Consider the following 25,222-nt stretch of genomic DNA (forward strand, 5'->3'; position numbering starts at 1 on the left):
CAGTACTACCGGTCAATACAGATTATTGATCTGATCCATAGTACCGTGGGAGCAGTACCGGGTCAATACAGATTATTGATCTGCTCCATAGTACCGTGGGAGCAGTACCGGTCAATACAGATTATTGATCTGCTCCATAGTACCGTGGGAGCAGTACCGGTCAATACAGATTATTGATCTGCTCCATAGTACCGTGGGAGCAGTAGCGGTCAATACAGATTATTGATCTGCTCCATAGTACCGTGGGAGCAGTACCGGTCAATACAGATTATTGATCTGATCCATAGTACCGTGGGAGCAGTACCGGTCAATACAGATTATTGATCTGCTCCATAGTACCGTGGGAGCATCCCCAGCGTCCTGGTCACATTAAGATCTAAACTGAACCCCGTTTCCACTGCTCTCTCTCTCAGCTGCTCTCTCTCCATCTCTCAGCTACTCTCTCTCAGCTGCGCTCTCTCTCAGTTGCTCTCTCTCTCTCAGCTGCTCTCTCTCTACTCTCTCAGTTGCTCTCTCTCTACTCTCTCTCTCAGTTGCTCTCTCTCAGTTGCTCTCTCTCTACTCTCTCTCTCAGTTGCTCTCTCTCAGCTGCTCTCTCTCTACTCCCTCTCTCAGTTGCTCTCTCAGCTGCTCTCTCTCTCTCAGTTGCTCTCTCTCTACTCTCTCTCTCAGTTGCTCTCTCTCAGCTGCTCTCTCTCTCTCTCAGTTGCTCTCTCTCTCAGCTGCTCTCTCTCTCTCAGTTGCTCTCTCTCAGTTGCTGCTCTCTCTCAGTTGCTGCTCTCTCTCTCTCAGTTCCGCTCTCTCTCTCAGCTGCTCTCTCTCTCTCAGTTGCTCTCTCTCAGCTGCTCTCTCTCTCTCAGTTGCTCTCTCAGTTGCTGCTCTCTCTCAGTTGCTGCTCTCTCTCAGTTGCTGCTCTCTCTCTCTCAGTTCCGCTCTCTCTCTCTGTTGCTCTCTCTCTGTTGCTCTCTCTCAGTTGCTGCTCTCTCTCAGCTGCTCTCTCTCTATCAGTTGCGCTCTCTCTCTCAGTTGCTCTCTCTCAGTTGCTCTCTCTCTGTTGCTCTCAGCTGCTCTCTGCTCGCTCAGCTGCTCTCTCTCTACTGCTCTCTCTCAGCTGCTTTCTCTCTCTACTGCTCTCTCTCTCTCAGCTGCTCTCTCTCTCTCAGCTGCTCTCTCTCTCTCAGCTGCTCTCTCTCTCTCAGCTGCTCTCTCTCTCTCAGCTGCTCTCTCTACTGCTCTCTCTCAGCTGCTCTCTCTCTACTGCTCTCTCTCAGCTGCTCTCTCTCTCTCAGCTGCTCTCTTTCTCAGCTGCTCTCTCTACTGCTCTCTCTCTCAGCTGCTCTCTCTCTACTGCTTTCTCTCTCAGCTGCTCTCTCTCTCAGCTGCTCTCTCTCTCTACTGCTCTCTCTCTCTACTGCTCTCTCTCAGCTGCTCTCTCTCTCTCAGCTGCTCTCTCTCTACTGCTCTCTCTCTACTGCTCTCTCTCAGCTGCTCTCTCTCTCTCAGCTGCTCTCTCTCAGCTGCTCTCTCTCTACTGCTCTCTCTCTCTCAGCTGCTCTCTCTCAGCTGCTCTCTCTCTACTGCTCTCTCTCAGCTGCTCTCTCTCTCTCAGCTGCTCTCTCTACTGCTCTCTCTCAGCTGCTCTCTCTCTCTACTGCTCTCTCTCTCTCAGCTGATCTCTACTCTCTCAGCTGCTCTCTCTCTACTGCTCTCTCTCTACTGCTCTCTCTCTACTGCTCTCTCTCTCAGCTGCTCTCTCTCTCTCAGCTGCTCTCTCTCTACTGCTCTCTCTCTCTCCTGCTCTCTCTCTCTCTCTCAGCTGCTCTCTCTCTACTGCTCTCTCCTGCTCTCTCTCTCTCTCTCCTGCTCTCTCTCTCTCTGTGTCTCCACTGCTCTCTCTGCTGCTCTCTCTCTCCCGCTCTGGTTCGCTGATGCTTGTAGTTTTAATAGTGTTAGTAACTCCTCCTGCTCTCTCTAAAATGAAATTAAAATACTGGTTATGAATGGCTGACATCCACTGCCTCATCTGCTCTCTCAGACAACCCTCCACACACACACACACGCTTCCCTTCTGTTCTTCAGAAGAAGGAGTATTGGTTGTCGATGGCTCTGGTCCTCCCCCCCTCCCTCCCCCCCTCCCTCCCCCCCTCCCTCTCCTCGCCCTCCACGCCTTCCAGCTGGTGGAGCGGGCCGTCTCTCTCCCTCTCCTCCCAGTCCTCCACTCCTCCCTCTCCTCCTCCCTCTCCTCCTCCTCCTCCTCCTGTTCCTCCTCCTCCTCCTCCTCCTGTTCCTCCTCCTCCTCCTGGGTCGACGTCGGCCCCTCGCTCCTGGGGCGGGGTGGGGGGCGGCGGTCGCCCGGGGGGCAGGGGAGGAGGAGGCTGTGGGGGACTACGGGGTCTGTTGGTCAAGTCTGAGAGAGAGAGAGACAGAGAGAGACACACACAGAGAGAGAGAGACACACAGAGAGAGAGAGAGAGACAGAGAGAGACACACACAGAGAGAGAGAGACAGAGAGAAAGACACACAGAGAGAGAGACACACAGAGAGAGAGAAAGACAGAGAGAAAGACACACAGAGAGAGAGACACACAGAGAGAGAGAAAGACAGAGAGAAAGACACACAGAGAGAGAGAGAGACAGAGAGAAAGACACACAGAGAGAGAGAGAGACAGAGAGAAAGACACACAGAGAGAGAGACACACAGAGAGAGAGAAAGACAGAGAGAAAGACACACAGAGAGAGAGACACACAGAGAGAGAGAGAAAGACAGAGAGAGACACACACAGAGAGAGAGAGACAGAGAGAAAGACACACAGAGAGAGAGACACACAGAGAGAGAGAGAAAGACACACAGAGAGAGAGAGAAAGAGAGAGAGAGACACACGGAGAGAGAGAAAGACAGAGAGAGAGACACACAGAGAGAGACACACAGAGAGAGAGAGAGACACACAGAGAGAGAGAAAGAGAGAGAGACACACACACAGAGAGAAAGACACACAGAGAGAGAGAAAGACAGAAAGAGAGACACACAGAGAGAGACACACACAGAGACACACACAGAGAGAGAGAGAAAGACACACAGAGAGAGAGAGAAAGACAGAGAGAGAGAGACACACAGAGAGAGAGAGAGACACACAGAGAGAGAGAGAAAGACACACAGAGAGAGAGAGAAAGACAGAGAGAGAGAGACACACAGAGAGAGAGAGAGACACACAGAGAGAGAGAGAGAAAGACACACAGAGAGAGAGAGAAAGACAGAGAGAGAGACACACAGAGAGAGAGAGAGACACACAGAGAGAGAGAGAAAGACACACAGAGAGAGAGAGAGAGACAGAGAGAGAGAGACACACACAGAGAGAGACACACAGAGAGAGAGAGAGACACACAGAGAGAGAGAGAGAGACAGAGAGAGAGAGACACACAGAGAGAGAGAGAAAGACAGAGAGAGAGACACAGAGAGAGAGAAAGACACAGAGAGAGACACAGAGAGAGAGACACAGAGAGAGAGACACACACAGAGAGAGAGAGAGACAGAGAGATTGACAGAGAGAGCGATAGACAGAGAGAGATAGACAGCGAGATAGACAGAGAGAAAGGAGAGAAAGAGATTGACAGAGAGAGCGATAGAGAGAGAGCGAGATAGACAGAGAGATAGACAGAGAGAGAGAGACAGAGATAGACAGAGAGAGATAGACAGAGAGAGAGAGACAGAGAGAGCGATAGAGAGAGAGCGAGATAGACAGAGAGAGATAGACAGAGATAGACAGAGAGAGATAGACAGAGACAGACAGACAGACAGACAGACAGACAGACAGACAGACAGACAGAGAGAGAGAGAGAGAGAGAGAGAGAGGACATTAGTACAGATGTGTGAGTGATGGAGGGGGTAGGAAGGGAGGAGGTCAGAAGATAAAGGAGGGAGCAGATTGAGATGTGAGAAAGAGAGGAAGAGGAGGAAGAATGAGGAAGATGAGTGTCACGGAGTCTGTGGGTCAGGTCCATGGATCCAGTCTCCAGAAACACGCGTGCAGCACACACACACACACACACACACACACTTGACATAGTACTGAGAAATCATATTTTAAAGATTATTCATATTAATTTGTCAATATGTCTAATCTCAATGAATAGAACATCTCTCACTCCCTCTCTCTCGCTGTCTCTCTCTCGTGGTCGGGTCTCACTTACACACAGTCAGAGATGGGGGTTGATGGAGAGTCAGGATGGCGCGTGGTGATGACATCACAGACGGTAGGCCGGCTGCCTGCCCTGTCGCGGCCTGTGAAGAGGATGATGCGACGGAGAAAACAACAAAGACAGCCAATCAGAGCTCTGCTGGGTGATGAGAGAGGAGGGGCCTATTCATTCACTTATTTACACTAGAGTAAATACAGAGTAGTTCAACTGATTTGCAGTGTCGTCGAGATGTTACATTCAGTGTCAAGTGTCATGGTGCGTTAATAAATACAGAAACATCAGACAGTCAGAACAATTAGGAGCACATTTAAAAAAAAAAATATTATAAAATACAAATTCTATTAAGAAGAGGTAACAATTTAAAAACAATTACATGTTGTGGTGACCTGACTGGTCATCAAGGTTCTAAACCGACCCAGAGACACTAGAGTGTCTAGTTTCAGAGTTTCCTGCAGGGTATTCCATGAGGTAGGGTAGGGGGTAGAGAAGCCAAAAGCAGATCTACCAAGTTCAGTACAGACTAGTGTAAGACAACCACTGGATCAAGTTCAGTTCAAACTCTAGGCACTCAGTGTAAGACAACCACTGGATCAAGTTCAGTTCAAACTCTAGGCACTCAGTGTAAGACAACCACTGGATCAAGTTCAGTACAAACTCCACAGAACACCCTTTTTCGATCTTAATTCCTCTTAAGCTCACCGGACTTGATACAACTAAATTTCCGCACCCTCCGATCTTACCTGGCTGCGTGTATCCTTTCCGCAACGGAATACGGGTTCCTCTGATTGGCCGCGACCCCCACGTGACCCGCCCCCGTATCCACCGCTCTGCCGCTGCCGCGCGCGGCAGAGCGAGCGTCCGCGGACTCGCTCGCTTCCTCAATTTATACGCATGGAAGTATTGACTGAATGAATGAATGAATAAAAACTTTATTTAACAGATTGCAGAATGGGTACAATACAGTACGGCTCAATACACACAATTGTTAAGGGGATGCAGACCTGAGAAAGACGTTTGTCTTGTTTACATCAGGGTCCCCCATTTTCAATTCATATAGAACGACTACGCCGTAACAAATCATTAAAAAAATATACCGTTAACTGGAATATGTTGTGCCTTTACACATATGTTGGATTATGTAATTGGTCATGACAAACAAATAAAAAAAATCGCGATTTACCCGCTGGCTACAACAACACTCAGTGACTGCATGTAGTCAGAGCCAGAGCTCAGCGATGCCGCTCGCGGCAGCACATTCTCGCCGCGGGCTGAGCTCTGGTGTCCGCTGGAGCAAGCCAGAGACAGCCGGCGATGCGATATTTTATTTGTTTGTCATGACAAACCAATTACATAATCCAACATATGTGTAAAGGCACAACATATTCCAGTTAACGGTATCTTTTTTTAATGATTTGTTACGGCGCAATCAATACTTCCATGCATTCGGGACCTCCATGTTTTGGGGGTATTCATCAGACAAATCGGATCCGGGGATTCGGCTCCCATCAGTCGGGCAAGAACTGCAGGTTTTCAGCCTCTCTCCTGGAGCTTAAGGGGGAGCTTAGTATTCCTGCCTCTGAGGAGGTGGCTACAACATCAACACACAGTGACTACATGCAGTCACTGTGTGTTGTTGTAGCCAGCGGGTAAATCGCAATTTTTTTATTTGTTTGTCATGACAAACCAATTACATAATCCAACATATGTGTAAAGGCACAACATATTCCAGTTAACGGTATCTTTTTTTAATGATTTGTTACGGCGCAATCAATACTTCCATGCATTCGGGACCTCCATGTTTTGGGGGTATTCATCAGACAAATCGGATCCGGGGATTCGGCTCCCATCAGTCGGGCAAGAACTGCAGGTTTTCAGCCTCTCTCCTGGAGCTTAAGGGGGAGCTTAGTATTCCTGCCTCTGAGGAGGTGGCTACAACATCAACACACAGTGACTACATGCAGTCACTGTGTGTTGTTGTAGCCAGCGGGTAAATCGCAATTTTTTTATTTGTTTGTCATGACAAACCAATTACATAATCCAACATATGTGTAAAGGCACAACATATTCCAGTTAACGGTATATTTTTTTAATGATTTGTTACGGCGTAGTCGTTCTATATGAATTGAAAATGGGGGACCCTGATGTAAACAAGACAAACGTTTTTCTCAGGTCTGCATCCCCTTAACAATTGTGTGTATTGAGCCGTACTGTATTGTACCCATTCTGCAATCTGTTAAATAAAGTTCTCATTCATTCATTCACTTCCATGCGTATAAATTGAGGAAGCGAGCGAGTCCGCGGCAGCGGCAGAGCGGTGGATAGGGGGGCGGGTCACGTGGGGGTCGCGGCCAATCAGAGGAACCCGGAAACCGAATTCCGTTGCGGAAAGGATACACGCTTCCTGGCTGGCGGACAGCGGTACAGAGCTGATGATGACTGATCTTACCTGGCTGGCAGACAGCAGTACAGAGCTGATGATGAGTGATCTTACCTGGCCTGCGGACAGCGGTACAGAGCTGATGATGACTGATCTTACCTGGCTGGCAGACAGCAGTACAGAGCTGATGATGACTGATCTTACCTGGCTGGCAGACAGCAGTACAGAGCTGATGATGAGTGATCTTACCTGGCCTGCGGACAGCGGTACAGAGCTGATAATGACTGATCTTACCTGGCTGGCAGACAGCAGTACAGAGCTGATGATGACTGATCTTACCTGGCTGGCAGACAGCAGTACAGAGCTGATGATGACTGATCTTACCTGGCTGGCAGACAGCAGTACAGAGCTGATGATGAGTGATCTTACCTGGCTGGCGGACAGCAGTACAGAGCTGATGATGACTGATCTTACCTGGCTGGCGGACAGCAGTACAGAGCTGATGATGACTGATCTTACCTGGCTGGCGGACAGCAGTACAGAGCTGATGATGACTGATCTTACCTGGCTGGCGGACAGCGGTACAGAGCTGATAATGACTGATCTTACCTGGCTGGCGGACAGCGGTGGCCCCCACAGAGCTGATAATGAGTGATCTTACCTGGCTGGCGGACAGCGGTGGCCCCCACAGAGCTGATAATGAGTGATGATAATGAGTGATCTTACCTGGCTGGCGGACAGCGGTGGCCCCCACAGAGCTGATAATGAGTGATGATAATGAGTGATCTTACCTGGCTGGCGGACAGCGGTGGCCCCCACGAAGCTGATGAGTGTGACGTCGGAGGCCCCGCCGGACTCCAGGGGGATGGGGTGCACGCGGAAGTGCTCCAGCATGTCAAAGATGGACTGGAACCACAGGTGCTGCACCCGGCACTGGCCGTCTTCGTTCAGGGACAGACGCAGGTGCTGGGGGGGCAGAGGGGGGGGGCAGAGGGGCATGAAGAGGTGCACAGATTCCACATCCTACTGATAGGTAGGGATGCACCGATCCGATATTGATATCGGCCACGATATGACTAAAATAGCTAGATCAGGTATCGGGGACAAAATAAAATAGATTTTTATTTTTTTTTGCTTTATTCAATCGATTGTATTACAAAATATATATATATATATATATATGTACAGATGACATTTATATCCATGTGTTAATTTTAGGGATGCTCGATATTGGCTTTTTTACCGATACCGATATACCGATATTGTCCAACTCTTAATTTCCGATACCGATATCAACCGATACCGATATATGCAGGGTTCTCCCCCCCCCCCCCCCCCCAAAAAATGGAATAATTTCAGGTAATTAACATTACATATCTCTTGTTGTGGAATTAACACAACATTATGCATACTTTTGACAATAAATAAAATCAGAATTTGTTCTTACTTGCTTGCCTGGGTAAATAAAGGTTATAGAAATGTATAAAAAAAAATTGAAAACAGATACCGATATTTTCCGATATCACATTTTAATGCCGATATCGGCCGATAATATCGGTAGGCCGATAATATCGGACATCCCTATAAATGTTTTTTTCCCACCAAATTGTTCAGTAAACTACTGAGAATGTCTCAACATCATCTCTACACCTTTACCCTGAGTGAGAATACAAGGATCTATCAATGTGCTACTTACAGACATTGCAAAAATGGAATTCAAGGACTTTTCTAAGCACTATTTTTCATTTTAAAACGGCATTTAAAAGGATACAATTCACTTTTAAATGCTGTTTTTATAGAAAAATAATCGGATCCAATATTTATGGCTTAAAACCGTTTCCGACAATTAGTAATTAAATTCTCTTTTCTTTTTTATATTTCTTGATTCAGAATTTTTTTATCATGGATGAACAAAACGTTCAATGCAAATGGTTGATTTGAATTGAAGGATGTTTTAAGCACCTTGTTAAAAAATGGGCCGTTTAAATTCCAGGCCTAATTTATATTTTTTTCAAAAATCAAACACTTAAAGCACTTCAAGGACCTTGTGCGAACCCTGTACTCAGCAACAAGCACCCACAGATATAACAATCATGCCTGCTAGAGTTAATAACAATCTGTATAGTCAAAGTCCTGCCTCCTAGAGTTAATAACAATCTGTAGTCAAAGTCCTGCCTCCTAGAGTTAATAACAATCTGTAGTCAAAGTCCTGCCTCCTAGAGTTAATAACAATCTGTAGTCAAAGTCCTGCCTCCTAGAGTTAATAACAATCTGTAGTCAAAGTCCTGCCTCCTAGAGTTAATAACAATCTGTATAGTCAAAGTCATGTCTCCTAGAGTTAATAACAACCTGTAGTCAAAGTCATGTCTCCTAGAGTTAATAACAATCTGTAGTCAAAGTCCTGCCTCCTAGAGTTAATAACAATCTGTAGTCAAAGTCCTGCCTCCTAGAGTTAATAAAAATCTGTAGTCAAAGTCATGTCTCCATGAGTTAATAACAATCTGTAGTCAAAGTCCTGCCTCCTAGAGTTAATAACAATCTGTAGTCAAAGTCCTGCCTCCTAGAGTTAATAAAAATCTGTAGTCAAAGTCCTGCCTCCTAGAGTTAATAACAATCTGTAGTCAAAGTCCTGCCTCCTAGAGTTAATAACAATCTGTAGTCAAAGTCCTGCCTCCTAGAGTTAATAACAATCTGTATAGTCAAAGTCCTGCCTCCTAGAGTTAATAACAATCTGTATAGTCAAAGTCATGCCTCCTAGAGTTAATAACAATCTGTAGTCAAAGTCATGCCTCCTAGAGGAGTTAAGTGTTTTTGAACAGATATAGCATTGTGCTTGCATTCAGTTCTTGGCAGGCATGCGTTGTTCATGGCACGGGGTACCACTCAGTGGTACCTCACTGAGTATTAAAGATTTGAGCAGAAGCGCGTGCTCGCGAGAACGCGCTGCGCTCGGCTCGTGTTTACCTGCCGAGTCCCGGGCCCCGGCGCTACCTCGCATTATCATAACAATAGCCGCTATAGGCTGGTGTCTTCAACCAGTCTGGGACTCTTTGTGATGTAAATATGGAACGTCCCAAGTTGCCGCTGCCCACAGAGTGCACCGCGGAATTGACAACTGTTTTGATTCAACCCCCCACCCACCACCACTCACCCCCGGACAACAACACACTCTGCAAACAGCAGCAACCCGGGACATTCCATATCTACATCACAAACTTCGGGACTGAGTAGATAATTAATTAATCTTATCTTTATTTTTATTATTTATATTAAAACTGAATCAAACCATAAACAAGGTTGCCTGTTGGGATGTTAGATCCTAATGTGAAAAACTGATTTTATATGTCTGCACTTTATGTGCTCATTTTATGCCTGTCTTAATTCTGTTGTGAAGCACTTTGAGCTGCAGTTTCTGTATGAAAGGCTATACAAACAAAGTGTATTATTGTGCGCGAGGGAACATATGCGCATGCGCGCGGGGCCGCGCGTGCGTGTGCGTGCGTGCGCGCGGCGTCATTATCCTGCGTGGCGGCTCAGCCCATAATAACAACGCAACACTGGTTCTTGGTATCCGTGACATTAAGTGAGTATTGTAGCCTGGTATTCTACTGGGCCGATCAGTGATCAGTGATCAGTGTAGAGCTTAAGTACCCAGAAGAAGTCTTATGTATGGTGACTTGAGTACTGCACTCAGGGCAGCCACTCTGTGATTTGATATGCACTGGCGCCACCCACAGGGCATAGTGAGATATGCATGCAGATTCAATAGTCCAGTGGTTCAACACATGGGGTCCTTGTTGATGCTCTTTCTCCTTGTATTCCTTTGTATCGATTTCATGTGAAGTACTTTGAATCGTCTGTGTGTAGGAAATGTACTATATAAATAAACTTGCCTTGCCTCAAATGACAAAGGATTTCCTGGATCGGTACTCATGTGTGATCTCTATTGGATCGGCATTGATCATCATCTGGTATATTAAGCCCAATCAAATTCAGATCCTTTTTCGTTAAAAAGATGTATGAAAAAAAAACATTAAAAGGAAAGATGTGATGTAGGTAATTTTTTTCTTTAAGCAGAACTATTCAATTACTACGGAAGCGTATTGCTGCCACACCAGAAACAGAAAAGAAATATCTGTATCACGTTATAACGTGATAACTTCTTGTTTTAACATAAAATGTTTCACGTTATAACTTCTTGTTTTAACATAAAACGTTTCACGTTATAACGTGAGAAAATCATGTTTGAATAAGGAAACGATGTGCGCCGTCTGCGAGACCAGAACATTTAGGAATTATGGCTCGTGTACGTGATTTAATTAAATTCTACTTCAGGCTTGGGTTGAGACATGGCGAGATTATGCTATTATTGAGCACGGTGGATGATATTGTGATCAAGTCAAGTCAAGTCAAGAGTTTTAATTGTCACGGCATACAGGTATACAATGAAATGCGGGTGGTCTTGCCCGCAACAATGTGCAATACAGTGGTACATATAATAGAATCAAAAGAAGAAAACAACATTGTGCAGTAACAGGTAACATGGAGTGACATCTCGGTATCTGTACATAGTTATTTACAGAGCATATGGGACATGCTAGTTAGCTTTGGTAGTGCAATACACTGTTCCTGTTATTCTAATTTAAAGTGTCCTTTCCTTTGGCCATAAGTGTGCGTGTGTGCGACATGAGTGTGTGCCCGCTCATGTTAAAGTGTTAAGTGGCTGCTCGTGTGTGAGCGTGCACAGTGTGCGTGTCGTGTGTGTGTTCATGTGTGCTTGTGTGTGGACAGTTCAATGTTCTGAGCACTCAATGTTCATTGTTCATGGCTCTGATGGCCTGGGGGAAGAAGCTGAGCCTAAGCCGCTCTGTCCTAGTAGCTGGGGTTCGCAGGCGTCTGCCTGACCTCAGCAGCTGAAACAGGCTGTTATTGGGGTGGTGAGGGTCTTTCATTATCCTGCAGGCTCTGGATTTGCACCTCTTGTTGTATAGAACCTGCAGGGGGGGTAGTGCAATACCCGTGGTACGCTCGGCAGAGCGCACCACTCTCTGTAGGGCCTTCTTGTCCTGTGCCGTGCCGTTTCCATACCAGGCAGTGATGTTTCCGGTCAGGATGCTCTCTACAGCTCCTGAGTAGAAGGACTGGAGTATCTTCCCCGATACTCTGAACTTCCTTAACTGTCTCAGGTGGTAGAGACGCTGTTTCGCCTTCTTTACTACTGTGTCTATGTGTGTTGACCAGTGCATGTGAGCGGATCGGAGCGTGAGCGGCGCGGGGAGCGGAGCGGCCGGTTTTGACGTGAGCGAGGAGTGGGTTTTAAAATGAGTCGGCGCGACGTCCGGAGCGAGAGTTCTCCTCCGCTCCAATCCACTCCAGGCCGCTCACAGTGGTTTAACACTGATGTAATATATACATGCAGTACAATGCCAAAGCAACAGATGGCGATGTACAAACATGAAGGCCATTTTCAACCAATGAGAAGGGTGAACCTGTGATAGGCTGTTCGTTCAGGCTTTGTCACTGTAGAGACGCCCACACTCACTCCAGTTAGAAAAAGTATATCGACGCCATTGTTGTTGACGTTAGCTTACATGCTAACGTTAATGGCAGCGACCATAGCATTGTGGCTCGGCTAGCCTATCATCGCTTAATAGAGATAGTGAATGGATAAACAACGTTATTTAACATTGCAGAATGGCTACAATTACAATGCGGCTCAATACAAACAATTGTTAAGGGGCCCAGGGGGTGTAGACTGTTGTAGTTTGAGCTCATTTACACCATGCTCCAAAAAAAGAAGAAAAAAAACTGCCGAGCGATCTGGCGCGGGGAGCGCTCGATTCAAGGTGAGCGGGGAGCGAGCGGAGAGCGACTTGGGGGCGGGGTCAACATGAGTGATTAGCGGAGCGGACCAAGCTTTAAAGAGCGAAGAGCGGATTTCTCGGCCGCGCCGATCCGCTCACGTGGACTGGTGTTGACCATGTCAGGTCCTCTGAGATGTGGACCGCCAGGTACTTGAAGCTGCTCACCCTGTCCACGGTAGCCCCGTTAATCATCAGTGGTGTGTGCGTCTCCTGCTGTCCTCTCCTATAATCCACGATCAGCTCCTTGGTTTTACCAATGTTCAGGAGCAGGCTGTTGTCCTGGCACCAGCGTTCCAGTACCTCAACCTCCTCCCGGTAGGCCTTCTCGTCGTTGTCCGAGATCAGCCCCACCACCACCGTGTCATCTGTGAACTTCACTATGGAGTTGGAGCTGAACTTGGCCACACAGTCGTGTGTGTAGAGTGAGTACAGCAGGGGGCTCAGAACACAGCCCTGGGGGGACCCGATGCTCAGGGTGATGGTGTTGGAGGTCTGACCCCCCACCCTGACCGCCTGGGGTCTTTCGCTCAGAAAGTCCAGTACCCAGGCGCTCAGGGCGGAGCTCAGACCTAGCTCGATCAGCTTGTCCACCAGTCTGGTGGGGACTATGGTGTTGAACGCTGAGCTGTAGTCAATGAACAACAGTCTCACATAGCCCCCCTTCTGACGGTCAAGGTGCGAGAGGGTGCTGTGCAGTACCTGGGAGACCGCGTCGTCGGTGGACCTGTTTGTCCTGTATGCAAATTGCATAGGGTCCATATCACTGGGGAGGGAGGCACAAATGTGGTCCTTGACCAGCCTCTCGAAACATTTCATGACCACAGAGGTGAGTGCCACCGGTCTGTAGTCATTTGAACATGTTGGGGAGGGTTTCTTCGGCACAGGGATGATGGTAGACATCTTGAAGCAGGCAGGGACCACTGACTCCGCCAGTGATTGATTAAATATGGCGGTGAACACTGGGGCCAGCTGGTTGGCACAGGTCTTGAGTATGCATCCTGTTATGCCATCTGGGCCAGCAGCCTTCCTGGTGTTCACCTGCATAAATGCTCTTCTCACACTGTGTTCCGACAACGAGAGAGCGTCCCCCCCCCCCCCCGCGGTTGCCCCCCCTCCTCCACAACAGCCGGCACGCCAGTGACGTCACTAGCCGGAGAGCCAGCAGCGCCACTGTCTACACCAAACCGAGCGTAGAAGATGTTGAGCTTGTCCGCGAGGGAGGCGTCGTCGCTCCCCATTGAGGGGGCGCTGACTTTATAGTCAGTTATTGTCTTCAGTCCCTGCCATAATCCTCTTGTGTCGTTTTGTGCCATTTGTGTCTCCAGTTTATCAGCATATGTCCTCTTAGCAAGTTTGACAGCCTTGCGTAGAGTATAGACTGAAGCCTTATACTCCTCCATGTTTCCTGACTCTCTACCCAGGTTGTAGGCGGTGGTACGAGAGTTCAGAGCTGCTCTAATAGTGCTATCCACCCACGGTTTCTGGTTTGGGAAAATCCGCACCGTTTTCCTGGGGACAATACCATCGGCTATTGTTGTGATGTAGCACACCACTGTGTCTGCGAGCTCGCTGACGTCACTGGCGCTTCCTTTGAACATATCCCAATCCGTGTCTGCAAGCACGTCCTGGAGCGTGGCCTCTGATTCGTCGGTCCACTTCTTTGTCTCACGTGACACGACGGCGTCACGCGATCTCAGTATGCGTACACTAGAAGGGTGTTAAAATGCATGGGGCTGTACAGAAGGAAGAATGAATCTGGCACTGGGATAGAAATGTCCGACGCACTACATATATATTCTCTGCTTCGAAGTGGTTATGCTTTGGCCCTCTTTCGAAGTGGGTTATGCTTAGAGTTTGGAATCAGGGCTGGTGGTCCATAAATATGTATTCTAGGAGAATATATATGTAATGTGCGAACAATCTTGTGTGTAGGCGGACATTTCTATCCCAGAGCCTGTCGGAGCTAAACCAATGAGAGAGGGTCTTCGCTGTACGTGGGCTAGCCAATCAGAGAGCGTCTTCGCAAACTACGGCTACGAAAAAAAATCATGCAGACAGGCACATCTTTTCCTTATTCAAACATGATTTTCACGTTATAACTAGGGGTGGGAATCACCAGTTTCATCATGATACGATACGATATAGATTCTTTGGACAGCGATACGATATTTGCCGATATCACAAAGTCTCTCACGATACAATACGATACGATTTAGATTCAGGTGCCTGCGATCGATATGAGATGATATCATATGCCCATTTAACACAATCAGTAACATTTAGATCAACAAAAAAAAGGTAATGAAAATATCATTTGACATTTGTATTTTTGAGCTCTTCCAGACATTTAAAGGAAAATCAATCTATTGTTTTTAATACAAATAGACCTCCTGTTCACTGTAAAGTGCCACGTTTTTATATATTGAGCTTTAAACTTTAAGCTACATTTTTTGGAACTCAAAACTCACAACCTCCCTCTCCCAAACCGTTCCTACAACAATTTGTTGATGTTGCATGATCATGTATAGGCCTACATTTATTATGTATTATATTGTTTATGTTTAAATAACATTTAAACATCAAACTCCTCTGACCTCATCTGGTCTTTCCAAAGACGCGCGCACACACACACACACAGAAAGGGAGAATGCTATGCTGTAACATCTACACACACGGAGCTACTGCTGTTGTTCTTGGGCGGATATGAGACTCGCCACAGGATTTTCAAAATAAGAGTATCGATATGAATCGATCTTATTACATCGCATCGATCCGATTCGATTGTTGATAATTACATCGATGTATCGATCTGGATCGATGTATCGTCCCACCCCTAGTTATAACGTGAAACGTTTTATGTTAAAACAAGAAGTTATAACGTGAAATGTTTTATGTTAAAACAAGAAGTTATCACGTTATACGGATATTGTTTTTCTGTTTCTGGTGCGGCAGCAATACGCTTCCCTAAATTACCAAGCATATGTTGCCTACATTGAAAAGGTTTCACTAACTTTAATATATTTAAAAGTGTGCTGCTATATTATCTAGGAAAATACAAATATGGGATTGGGACCATGGCCGTAGCCAGCTATGAGGTCACCGAGGTCCGGACCTCGGTAACTATTTGTAACTATTAAAAAAAAAAAAAATTATAATTTTTTTTTTTTTTTTTTTGGTCAACGACCGGCCCACTACTAGGCTGAGACATCGGCCCATTGGTACTGACTGACACTGGGCTGGCCCAATCACATCTCTTACTAAGCACCCCCCCCGCCAGTCGTGCAGGTATATGACTGAGAGGGGGGCTGGTACATGACTGAGATGGGGCTGGTACATAACTGAGAGGGGGCTGTGGTACATGACTGAGAGGGGGCTGGTACATGACTGAGAGGGGCTGGTACATGACTGAGAGGGGGCTGTGGTACATGACTGAGAGGGGGCTGTGGTATATGACTGAGAGGGGGCTGGCTGGTACATGACTGAGAGGGGGCTGGTACATGACTGAGAGAGGGCTGGTACATGACTGAGAGAGGGCTGGTACATGACTGAGAGGGGGCTGGTACATGACTGAGAGGGGGGCTGGTATACATGACTGAGAGGGGGCTGTGGTACATGACTGAGAGGGGGGCTGGTATACATGACTGAGAGGGGGCTGTGGTACATGACTGAGATGGGGCTATGGTACATGACTGAGATGGGGCTGTGGTACATGACTGAGAGGAGGCTGGTACATGACAGAGGGGCTGGTACATGACTGAGAGGGGGCTGGTACATGACTGAGAGGGGGCTGGTACATGACTGAGAGGGGGCTGGTACATGACTGAGAGGGGGCTGGTACATGACTGAGAGGGGGCTGGTACATGACTCAGATGGGGCTGTGGTACATGACTGAGAGGGGGCTGGTAGATGACAGAGGGGGCTGGTATACATGACTGAGAGAGGGCTGGTACATGACTGAGAGGGGCTGGCTGGTACATGACTGAGATGGGCTGGTACATGACTGAGAGGGGGCTGGTACCATGTATTGGGCATCATTGTAGGTCAAACCATTAAAAAGTTAATTTCCACGGCAGCCATTTTGGATTTTGGTCTCACAAATTTCCCCCGCCTTTTTAAAAAATCCATTGAGAAACGAAGTGCCACAGATGACCCAACTACTAGGTCCATATCGTATCATCATAATATTATTTTTTAAATCATTAGGATAAGGGTTCCCTTGATAAAGATGCATGAAAAGGCTGTATAATATACAACACCAGTAGCTCAACTGCAAAAACTGCTTTTTTATTTGATTAGATTTATTTGGAAATTAAAAACACATCATAAAAACAAATGATCTTGACCAATTTGTATTCCTGAGGATATCACCTAAAAGCATTCATTAGCAAGCATTAACACTTATTTCCAAGGTGGTCCTCGATGGAAGACATAAAAACACAGCACATTATAGCCTACTCAACTGCAAATTTTTCCTCAACTGCAAAAATGTATGCCTACTTATGTTCATTCATTCATTCATTCAATCTTTATTTATACTCGATAATACACTGAGTAATTAAACTCATTTACAGTGCCGTCGAGATGTTACATACACAAGTGTCACAGTGTGTTCATAAATATAAAGACATCAGACAATCAGAATAATTGAGAGCACATTTAAAAAAAAATAAAAAAAAATAATAAAAAATCTTTTAAAAAGAATAAAATAGCTCAAAATTAAAACAGAGGTAATAATTTAAAAACAATTACATATTGTGGTGACCTGATTGGTCATTAAGGTTCTAAACCGACCCATAGACACTAGAGTGTCTAGTTTCAGTGTTTCCTGCAGGGTATTCCATGATGTAGGGGCAAAAAAGCCAAAAGCAGATCTACCAAGTTCAGTACAAACTCTAGGCACTCTAAGTGTAAGCCAAAAACTGGATCGTGTACGACAGGGTCCAGTGGTCCATTCCAATAAAGAACTAATATAATTTGGACAATCTCTAATTATGGCTTTATAGATAAAAAGATTGCAATGCAACTTACGTCTCTCTGCCAGAGAGGCCCACCCGACCTTATTATATAGGATACAATGGTGAGTACCATAACTATCACCGGTGATAAATCTAATGGCTGAATGATAAACAGAGTCTAAGGGCTTAAGAGTGGAAGCCGCTGCATGTCTATAAATCACATCTCCGTAATCCAAAACAGATAGGAATACTGCTTCAACAACTCTCTTTCTACTAATCATAGGGAAGTTGGCTCTATTTCTATACAAAAAGCCAATCTTTTTCCGTAATTTACTGGCGAGAACGCCCACATGATATTTAAATGTAAGTCCTTCATCAATCCAAATACCAAGGTATTTGTATTCTGAAACTCTCTCGATATAAGAACTGTTCAGAGTCGATATATGCAAGTCACTATAAACAATATTTTTGGCTTTGGAAAACAACATGAATTTAGTTTTACTGGCATTAAGCACCAATTTTAGACTAATAAGTGCATCTTGCAGGGCGTCAAAGGAGAGTTGTAAATATTTAGTGGCCAGTTGCACAGAATCAGCAGTACAATAGAGAACTGTGTCATCCGCGTAAAGGTGGCTTTGACAGCTGCTCAGAGATGAGACAATATTATTAATATAAATGGTAAATAAGACCGGGCCGAGGATTGATCCCTGTGGAACACCTTTTGTGATGGATAGAAGCTCTGATTGGGCATTTCCCATTTTCACACACTGAAATCTTTCTGTTAAATAGTTTTGAAACCAACTGCAAGCACCTGTATCAAAGCCAACACTCTGCAATCTTTGTAAGAGGAGAAGGTGGTCAACAGTATCAAACGCCTTAGACAAATCTACAAACAGGGCAGCACAATGCTTTCCTTTGTCAAGGGCTGATACAATGTCATTTATAACTACAGTAGCCGCCGAGATTGTACTGTGTTTTTCTCTAAAACCAGATTGGTGTGGGTTTAATATAGAGTGTTTTGTGATGAATGTTTTAAGTTGGTTGTTTACCAATGACACCAGGATTTTTGATAGACAGGATAACTTGGAGATTGGTCTGTAATTATTTAGGTCACTTTTATCCCCCTTTTATGTATTAGCCTATAGGGAAAAACACATTCACAACAGGCAGCAAAGTTTGTTTTCAGCCAAATATGGTAATAAGGTAACTATTAGGATATATATGGTATGGATTACTTACTCTTAATAACTTATTACTATCTGTGGTAGCTCTAGTCTCCACCTACACAAATTGTTTTTGTGCTGTCCATTGATCATGCACCTTCACGTGGTAGGCACATAGGTCAAACTCCCCAAACAAACACACCATTGATTTAATTGCCATATAAGATGAATATAAAACAAGAAGGTGATCTATTAACTGTGTAAACCTTATGCAATATTCATCATTGATATTTGAATACTTGAAATCTGTATGAACTGAGTAGTTAGTATCAAATGAAATAAGATGGAACTGCTCCATGCATTCATTGAATAAACAACTATTTTCTCATTACCAGTATGGTATTGTTTAAATTGTACAGCTTTTTGCACATCTTTGTCAGGGGATTCCAACAATTCTGGACCTGAATGTACCAGTTAATTGTAATCATCTCTCTCCTTATGTCTAGTCAAGCCAGGTTGTGGAGGAGAGAGACAGGGATGAACAGGCTATAGACTACGTTGCCCGTCCTGAGCCTGCTATGATGCAGGTGTTTTTACATCACCACCCAAAACAAGATTCAGACAAGAGCGAGTGAGTACACTGGTCCACTTGTCCATGGCACTTACTACCCAGCTTTGTAATGGGTTGGGGGGGGGGAATAGTACAGTAGGTACGCATATTTGAGGGGACCGTAAGGATGGTGTACTGGTGGGTGGTGTCCGACCGATTATAGTGGGCCGGTCTGGGCCAAAAAAATAAATGGACCTCCCTAATTTCTAAACCCTGGCTACGGCCCTGATTGGGACTCGACACCAGCAGATATTAAATATTAACCATTTCACTGCCACACTACCAAATGGTTAACCCTTTTCACTGCGACACGACAGGTGGTTAACCCTTTCACTGCCACACAACAAAGGGTTAACCCTTTCCCTACATAAGGTTAACCCTTTCACTACCACACTACAGACGGTTAACCTTCTGTAGCGTGGTAGTGAAAGGGTTAAATGAGTCGGATCGGGAGCATAAGACCTTGACGGGGATGGCCCGACTCGCAAACACTGTTCACTGATCCACCGACTGTGACGGGATGACGGGGCTAAAATCACGTCTCCGTTGTTTCATGGCCTGGAGGAAGTATAGTCCTGCAGCGTTCCTCACCTTGGCCTTGCCCTGGAAGTTGAAGGTGAGGACGTACTCCCCGCGCCGCGTCTCGCTCTGCCGCACCAGGAAGACCCCGTGGCTGGCCGTGCCACCCGCCAGCACCAGCTGGGCCGCCTTGAGGCGCGACAGCGTGCCGTGGAACCACTGGCACTCGCTGAGAGGGTGCTCCACAGCCTCGGGGGAGGTGACCTCCGAGAAGAGGAAGGAGCCTGCGGGGGGGGGGGGGGAGAGGAGGGGAGGAGGGGAGAGAGGAGGGAGGAGAGGAGAGGGGAGACGAGGGAAGAGGAGAGGGGAGGGGAGGAGGGAAGAGGAGAGGGGAGAGGAGGAGGGGAGGAGGGGGGAGAGGAGAGGGGAGGAGGGAAGAGGAGAGGGGAGAGGAGGAGGGGAGGAGGGGGGAGAGGAGAGGGGGGGAGAGAGGAGAGGGGAGGAGGGAAGAGGAGAGGGGAGGAAGGAGGGGAGGAGGGGAGAGGAGGGGAGGAGGGAAGAGGAGAGGGGAGAGGAGGAGGGGAGAGAGGAGGGGAGAGAGGAGGGGAGGGGAGGAGGGGAGAGGAGGGGAGGAGGGGAGGAGGGAAGAGGAGGGGAGGAGGGGGGAGAGGAGAGGGGGGGAGAGGAGGGGAGGAGAGGAGAGGGGGGGAGAGAGGAGGGGAGAGGAGGGGAGAGGAGGGGAGGAGAGGAGAGGGGGGGGAGAGAGGAGGGGAGAGAGGAGGAGGGGAGAGGAGGGGAGGAGGGGGGGAGGGAAGAGGAGAGGGGAGAGGAGGAGGGGAGAGAGAGGAGGGGAGGGGAGGAGGGGAGAGGAGGGGAGGAGGGAAGAGGAGAGGGGAGAGGAGGAGGGGAGGAGGGGGGAGAGGAGAGGAGAGGAGAGAGGAGGGGAGAGAGGAGGGGAGAGAGGAGAGGGGAGAGGAGGAGGGGAGGAGGGGGGAGAGGAGAGGAGAGGGGAGAGGAGGGGAGAGAGGAGGGGAGAGGAGAGGAGGAGGGGAGGAGGGGGGAGAGGAGAGGAGAGGAGAGAGGAGGGGAGAGAGGAGGGGAGAGAGGAGAGGGGAGAGGAGGAGGGGGGAGAGGGGGGGATGAGGAGGGGAGAGAGGAGGGAGGGGAGGAGGGGAGAGGAGAGGAGAGGGGAGAGGAAAGGGGGGACGAGGAGAAGAGGAGAGGAGAGAGGAGCGAGGAGAGGAAGGAGAAGAGGAGGGGATAGAGGAGATAGAGAGGAGGGGAGAGGAGGGGAGGAGATAGAGAGGAGAGGAGAGAGGAGAGGAGGAGGGGAGAGAGGAGGGAGGAGAGGGGAGGAGAGGAGAGGAGGGGAGGAGGAGAGGGGGGACGAGGAGAGGAGGCGAGAGAGGAGGGAGGAGATAGAGGAGAGAGAGGAGAGGAGGAGAGAGGCGAGAGAGGAGAGAGGCGAGAGAGGAGCGAGGAGAGGGGAGAGAGGAGCAAGGAGAGGAGAGGAGGGAGAAGAGGAGGGAGGAGAGGAGAGGAGAGGGGAGGAGAGAGGAGCGAGGAGAGGAGGGAGAAGAGGAGGGAGGAGAGGAGAGGAGAGGAGAGGAGAGGAGAGGAGAGGAGAGGAGAGGAGAGAGGAGCAAGGAGAGGAGAGGAGGGAGAAGAGGAAGGAGGAGAGGAGAGGAGAGAGGAGAGGAGGCCCAAGTGAGTCAGTAACATGTATAAACAAGTATAAATGAACACACACACAGGGGCGAAACAATACAGTCCACCAGGCGGTAGACGTCGATAAAAAGACAATAAAAATGGAATTGACCATCAGAAACGGCCAGTTGGTTGTGTGTGTGTGTGTGTGTGTGTGCGCAGTATTCACCTGTGGCGTCCGGCGTCTCAGCGAAGGGTGTGCCCAGACCAGCGCCGCCTCCTCCCAGGACCCTTCCGTCGGGTTCGTCGAGGGGCGCGCGAGGCGGTAACTCTGGAGGTAGAGGGTCCATCAGAGGGGAGGAGCCACCGATGCCTCCATAACACACTGAAGGACAGTCACATGTCAGCCTCACTACCTGTATCTGTACTCACTATAGGGAGGTGTAGTGGTTACGTCATCACTACCTGTATCTGTACTCACTATAGGGAGGTGTAGTGGTTACTAGGGATGCCCCCCGGACCCCGGTTTTAAACGGGAACCGGTACTATATTAGAAAATACCGGAGTATTTATAAGCTCTGACGTCCTCGGTACTGCTATCGATACTCTAGAGAAATTATTATTATTATTATTATTATTTAAAAGTTGCGAACGATCCTCTCTGTCTCTGCACGAGAAGCGAGCCGCAGCCAGCGAGTCAATTATTACACACACTCGCTAGTGCTACACATAGACATCCGGGTACTACATACGGGTACTCCTTAATGAAAGTCCCCGACGCCCCGTGCTATAGCGCTCTGCACACAGACAGCAGCTCTGCATGCACTGAGTCGTGATCATGGCGGATAGAGCGAAGCGTTCTAAAGTATGGATATACTTTACAAGGGTCAATGCCGACAATGCACGTTGCCACAAGTGCAACAAAACATTTGCCAGTAAGGGTGGCAATACGAGCAAATCAATTTATCAAAACATCTGTTGGCAAAACATGATATTAGTGTGCAGAAATGCGCGTATTCGACTGCCTTGCGCGCAGTGTTCCATCTGCATCCACTGCAGCCGTAACCGTAAGCCAAGATACGGAGTTGCCTAGGCTAATAACGAATTATTACAAATAGGCTAATAAACAAAACAATTGTTTAGCTACAAATACTACAATCTAAACTTTTTATAGATCGTCAAGCTGAGGCGTCAGCCACTATGTCCCAGGCCAGTGAGCCCAGGGCCACCACACATCCTCCCTCGACCTCCCTCCACCACCCAAAGTCCTTTCTCCCTAGCAGCTAGAGGAAGGATGACAGAGGATAGGGTGAACCAGTGTCACAGTTCTGTTAGCCTTTTGCATTTGTTGTTTATTATAAAAAGTCTATAATTCAGAGTCAGACACATTTAAAACATTGTTGCTGCTGTTGCTGAAGAAATTATATTAATTTATTATATTTATTTATAAAGTTATATAAAAGAACATTGCTGCTGCTGTTGCTGAAGAAATTATATTTATTTATAATACTTATTTATAAAGTTGTATTTATAAATAATAAAGCAATGTTGATTCTGTTCTTAATTAATTGTCTTTTTTTCTTGCAAAAAAAGAACCAAAAAGAACCGATAAGAGTATCGATAAAGTACCGAACCGTTAAGCAGTATCGATAAGAGTAGTAGTATCGATAAAATCCTAACGATACCCATCCCTAGTGGTTACGTCATTACTACCTGTATCTGTACTCACTATAGGGAGGTGTAGTGGTTACGTCATCACTACCTGTATCTGTACTCACTATAGGGAGGTGTAGTGGTTATGTCATCACTACCTGTATCTGTACTCACTATAGGGAGGTGTAGTGGTTACGTCATCACTACCTGTATCTGTACTCACTATAGGGAGGTGTAGTGGTTACGTCATCACTACCTGTATCTGTACTCACTATAGGGAGGTGTAGTGGTTACGTCATTACTACCTGTATCTGTACTCACTATAGGGAGGTGTAGTGGTTACGTCATCACTACCTGTATCTGTACTCACTATAGGGAGGTGTAGTGGTTACGTCATCACTACCTGTATCTGTACTCACTATAGGGAGGTGTAGTGGTTACGTCATCACTACCTGTATCTGTACTCACTATAGGGAGGTGTAGTGGTTACGTCATCACTACCTGTATCTGTACTCACTATAGGGAGGTGTAGTGGTTACGTCATTACTACCTGTATCTGTACTCACTATAGGGAGGTGTAGTGGTTACGTCATTACTACCTGTATCTGTACTCACTATAGGGAGGTGTAGTGGTTACGTCATCACTACCTGTATCTGTACTCACTATAGGGAGGTGTAGTGGTTACGTCATCACTACCTGTATCTGTACTCACTATAGGGAGGTGTAGTGGTTACGTCATCACTACCTGTATCTGTACTCACTATAGGGAGGTGTAGTGGTTACGTCATCACTACCTGTATCTGTACTCACTATAGGGAGGTGTAGTGGTTATGTCATCACTACCTGTATCTGTACTCACTATAGGGAGGTGTAGTGGTTACGTCATTACTACCTGTATCTGTACTCACTATAGGGAGGTGTAGTGGTTACGTCATCACTACCTGTATCTGTACTCACTATAGGGAGGTGTAGTGGTTACGTCATCACTACCTGTATCTGTACTCACTATAGGGAGGTGTAGTGGTTACGTCATCACTACCTGTATCTGTACTCACTATAGGGAGGTGTAGTGGTTACGTCATTACTACCTGTATCTGTACTCACTATAGGGAGGTGTAGTGGTTACGTCATTACTACCTGTATCTGTACTCACTATAGGGAGGTGTAGTGGTTACGTCATTACTACCTGTATCTGTACTCACTATAGGGAGGTGTAGTGGTTACGTCATTACTACCTGTATCTGTACTCACTATAGGGAGGTGTAGTGGTTACGTCATTACTACCTGTATCTGTACTCACTATAGGGAGGTGTAGTGGTTACGTCATTACTACCTGTATCTGTACTCACTATAGGGAGGTGTAGTGGTTACGTCATTACTACCTGTATCTGTACTCACTATAGGGAGGTGTAGTGGTTACGTCATTACTACCTGTATCTGTACTCACTATAGGGAGGTGTAGTGGTTACGTCATTACTACCTGTATCTGTACTCACTATAGGGAGGTGTAGTGGTTACGTCATTACTACCTGTATCTGTACTCACTATAGGGAGGTGTAGTGGTTACGTCATTACTACCTGTATCTGTACTCACTATAGGGAGGTGTAGTGGTTACGTCATTACTACCTGTATCTGTACTCACTATAGGGAGGTGTAGTGGTTACGTCATCACTACCTGTATCTGTACTCACTATAGGGAGGTGTAGTGGTTACGTCATCACTACCTGTATCTGTACTCACTATAGGGAGGTGTAGTGGTTACGTCATCACTACCTGTATCTGTACTCACTATAGGGAGGTGTAGTGGTTACGTCATTACTACCTGTATCTGTACTCACTATAGGGAGGTGTAGTGGTTACGTCATTACTACCTGTATCTGTACTCACTATAGGGAGGTGTAGTGGTTACGTCATTACTACCTGTATCTGTACTCACTATAGGGAGGTGTAGTGGTTACGTCATTACTACCTGTATCTGTACTCACTATAGGGAGGTGTAGTGGTTACGTCATTACTACCTGTATCTGTACTCACTATAGGGAGGTGTAGTGGTTACGTCATCACTACCTGTATCTGTACTCACTATAGGGAGGTGTAGTGGTTACGTCATCACTACCTGTATCTGTACTCACTATAGGGAGGTGTAGTGGTTACGTCATTACTACCTGTATCTGTACTCACTATAGGGAGGTGTAGTGGTTACGTCATCACTACCTGTATCTGTACTCACTATAGG

At 46.9% G+C, this 25,222-nt stretch overlaps 1 protein-coding gene across 1 annotated transcript in view; it reads right to left on the minus strand.

Annotated features, from left to right (window-relative positions):
• Window positions 1-2,297: 2,297 nt before the first annotated feature.
• sh2b1 (SH2B adaptor protein 1) overlaps window positions 2,298-25,222 on the minus strand; it is a gene marked incomplete at its 5' end in the record, with an annotated part of 66,249 nt that continues 43,324 nt past the window's right edge. Inside the window, 5 exons of the mRNA XM_084325733.1 lie at window positions 2,298-2,407; window positions 4,188-4,278; window positions 7,365-7,539; window positions 19,757-19,968; window positions 21,561-21,716. Of these exons, the coding sequence (XP_084181859.1) occupies window positions 2,386-2,407; window positions 4,188-4,278; window positions 7,365-7,539; window positions 19,757-19,968; window positions 21,561-21,716 (656 nt within the window). The 3' untranslated portion in view covers window positions 2,298-2,385. The remainder of the gene's footprint in view (window positions 2,408-4,187; window positions 4,279-7,364; window positions 7,540-19,756; window positions 19,969-21,560; window positions 21,717-25,222) is intronic.

Source organism: Notolepis coatsorum, assembly GCF_963971535.1.
Source record: "Notolepis coatsorum genome assembly, chromosome: 12".
NCBI lineage: Eukaryota > Metazoa > Chordata > Actinopteri > Aulopiformes > Paralepididae > Notolepis > Notolepis coatsorum.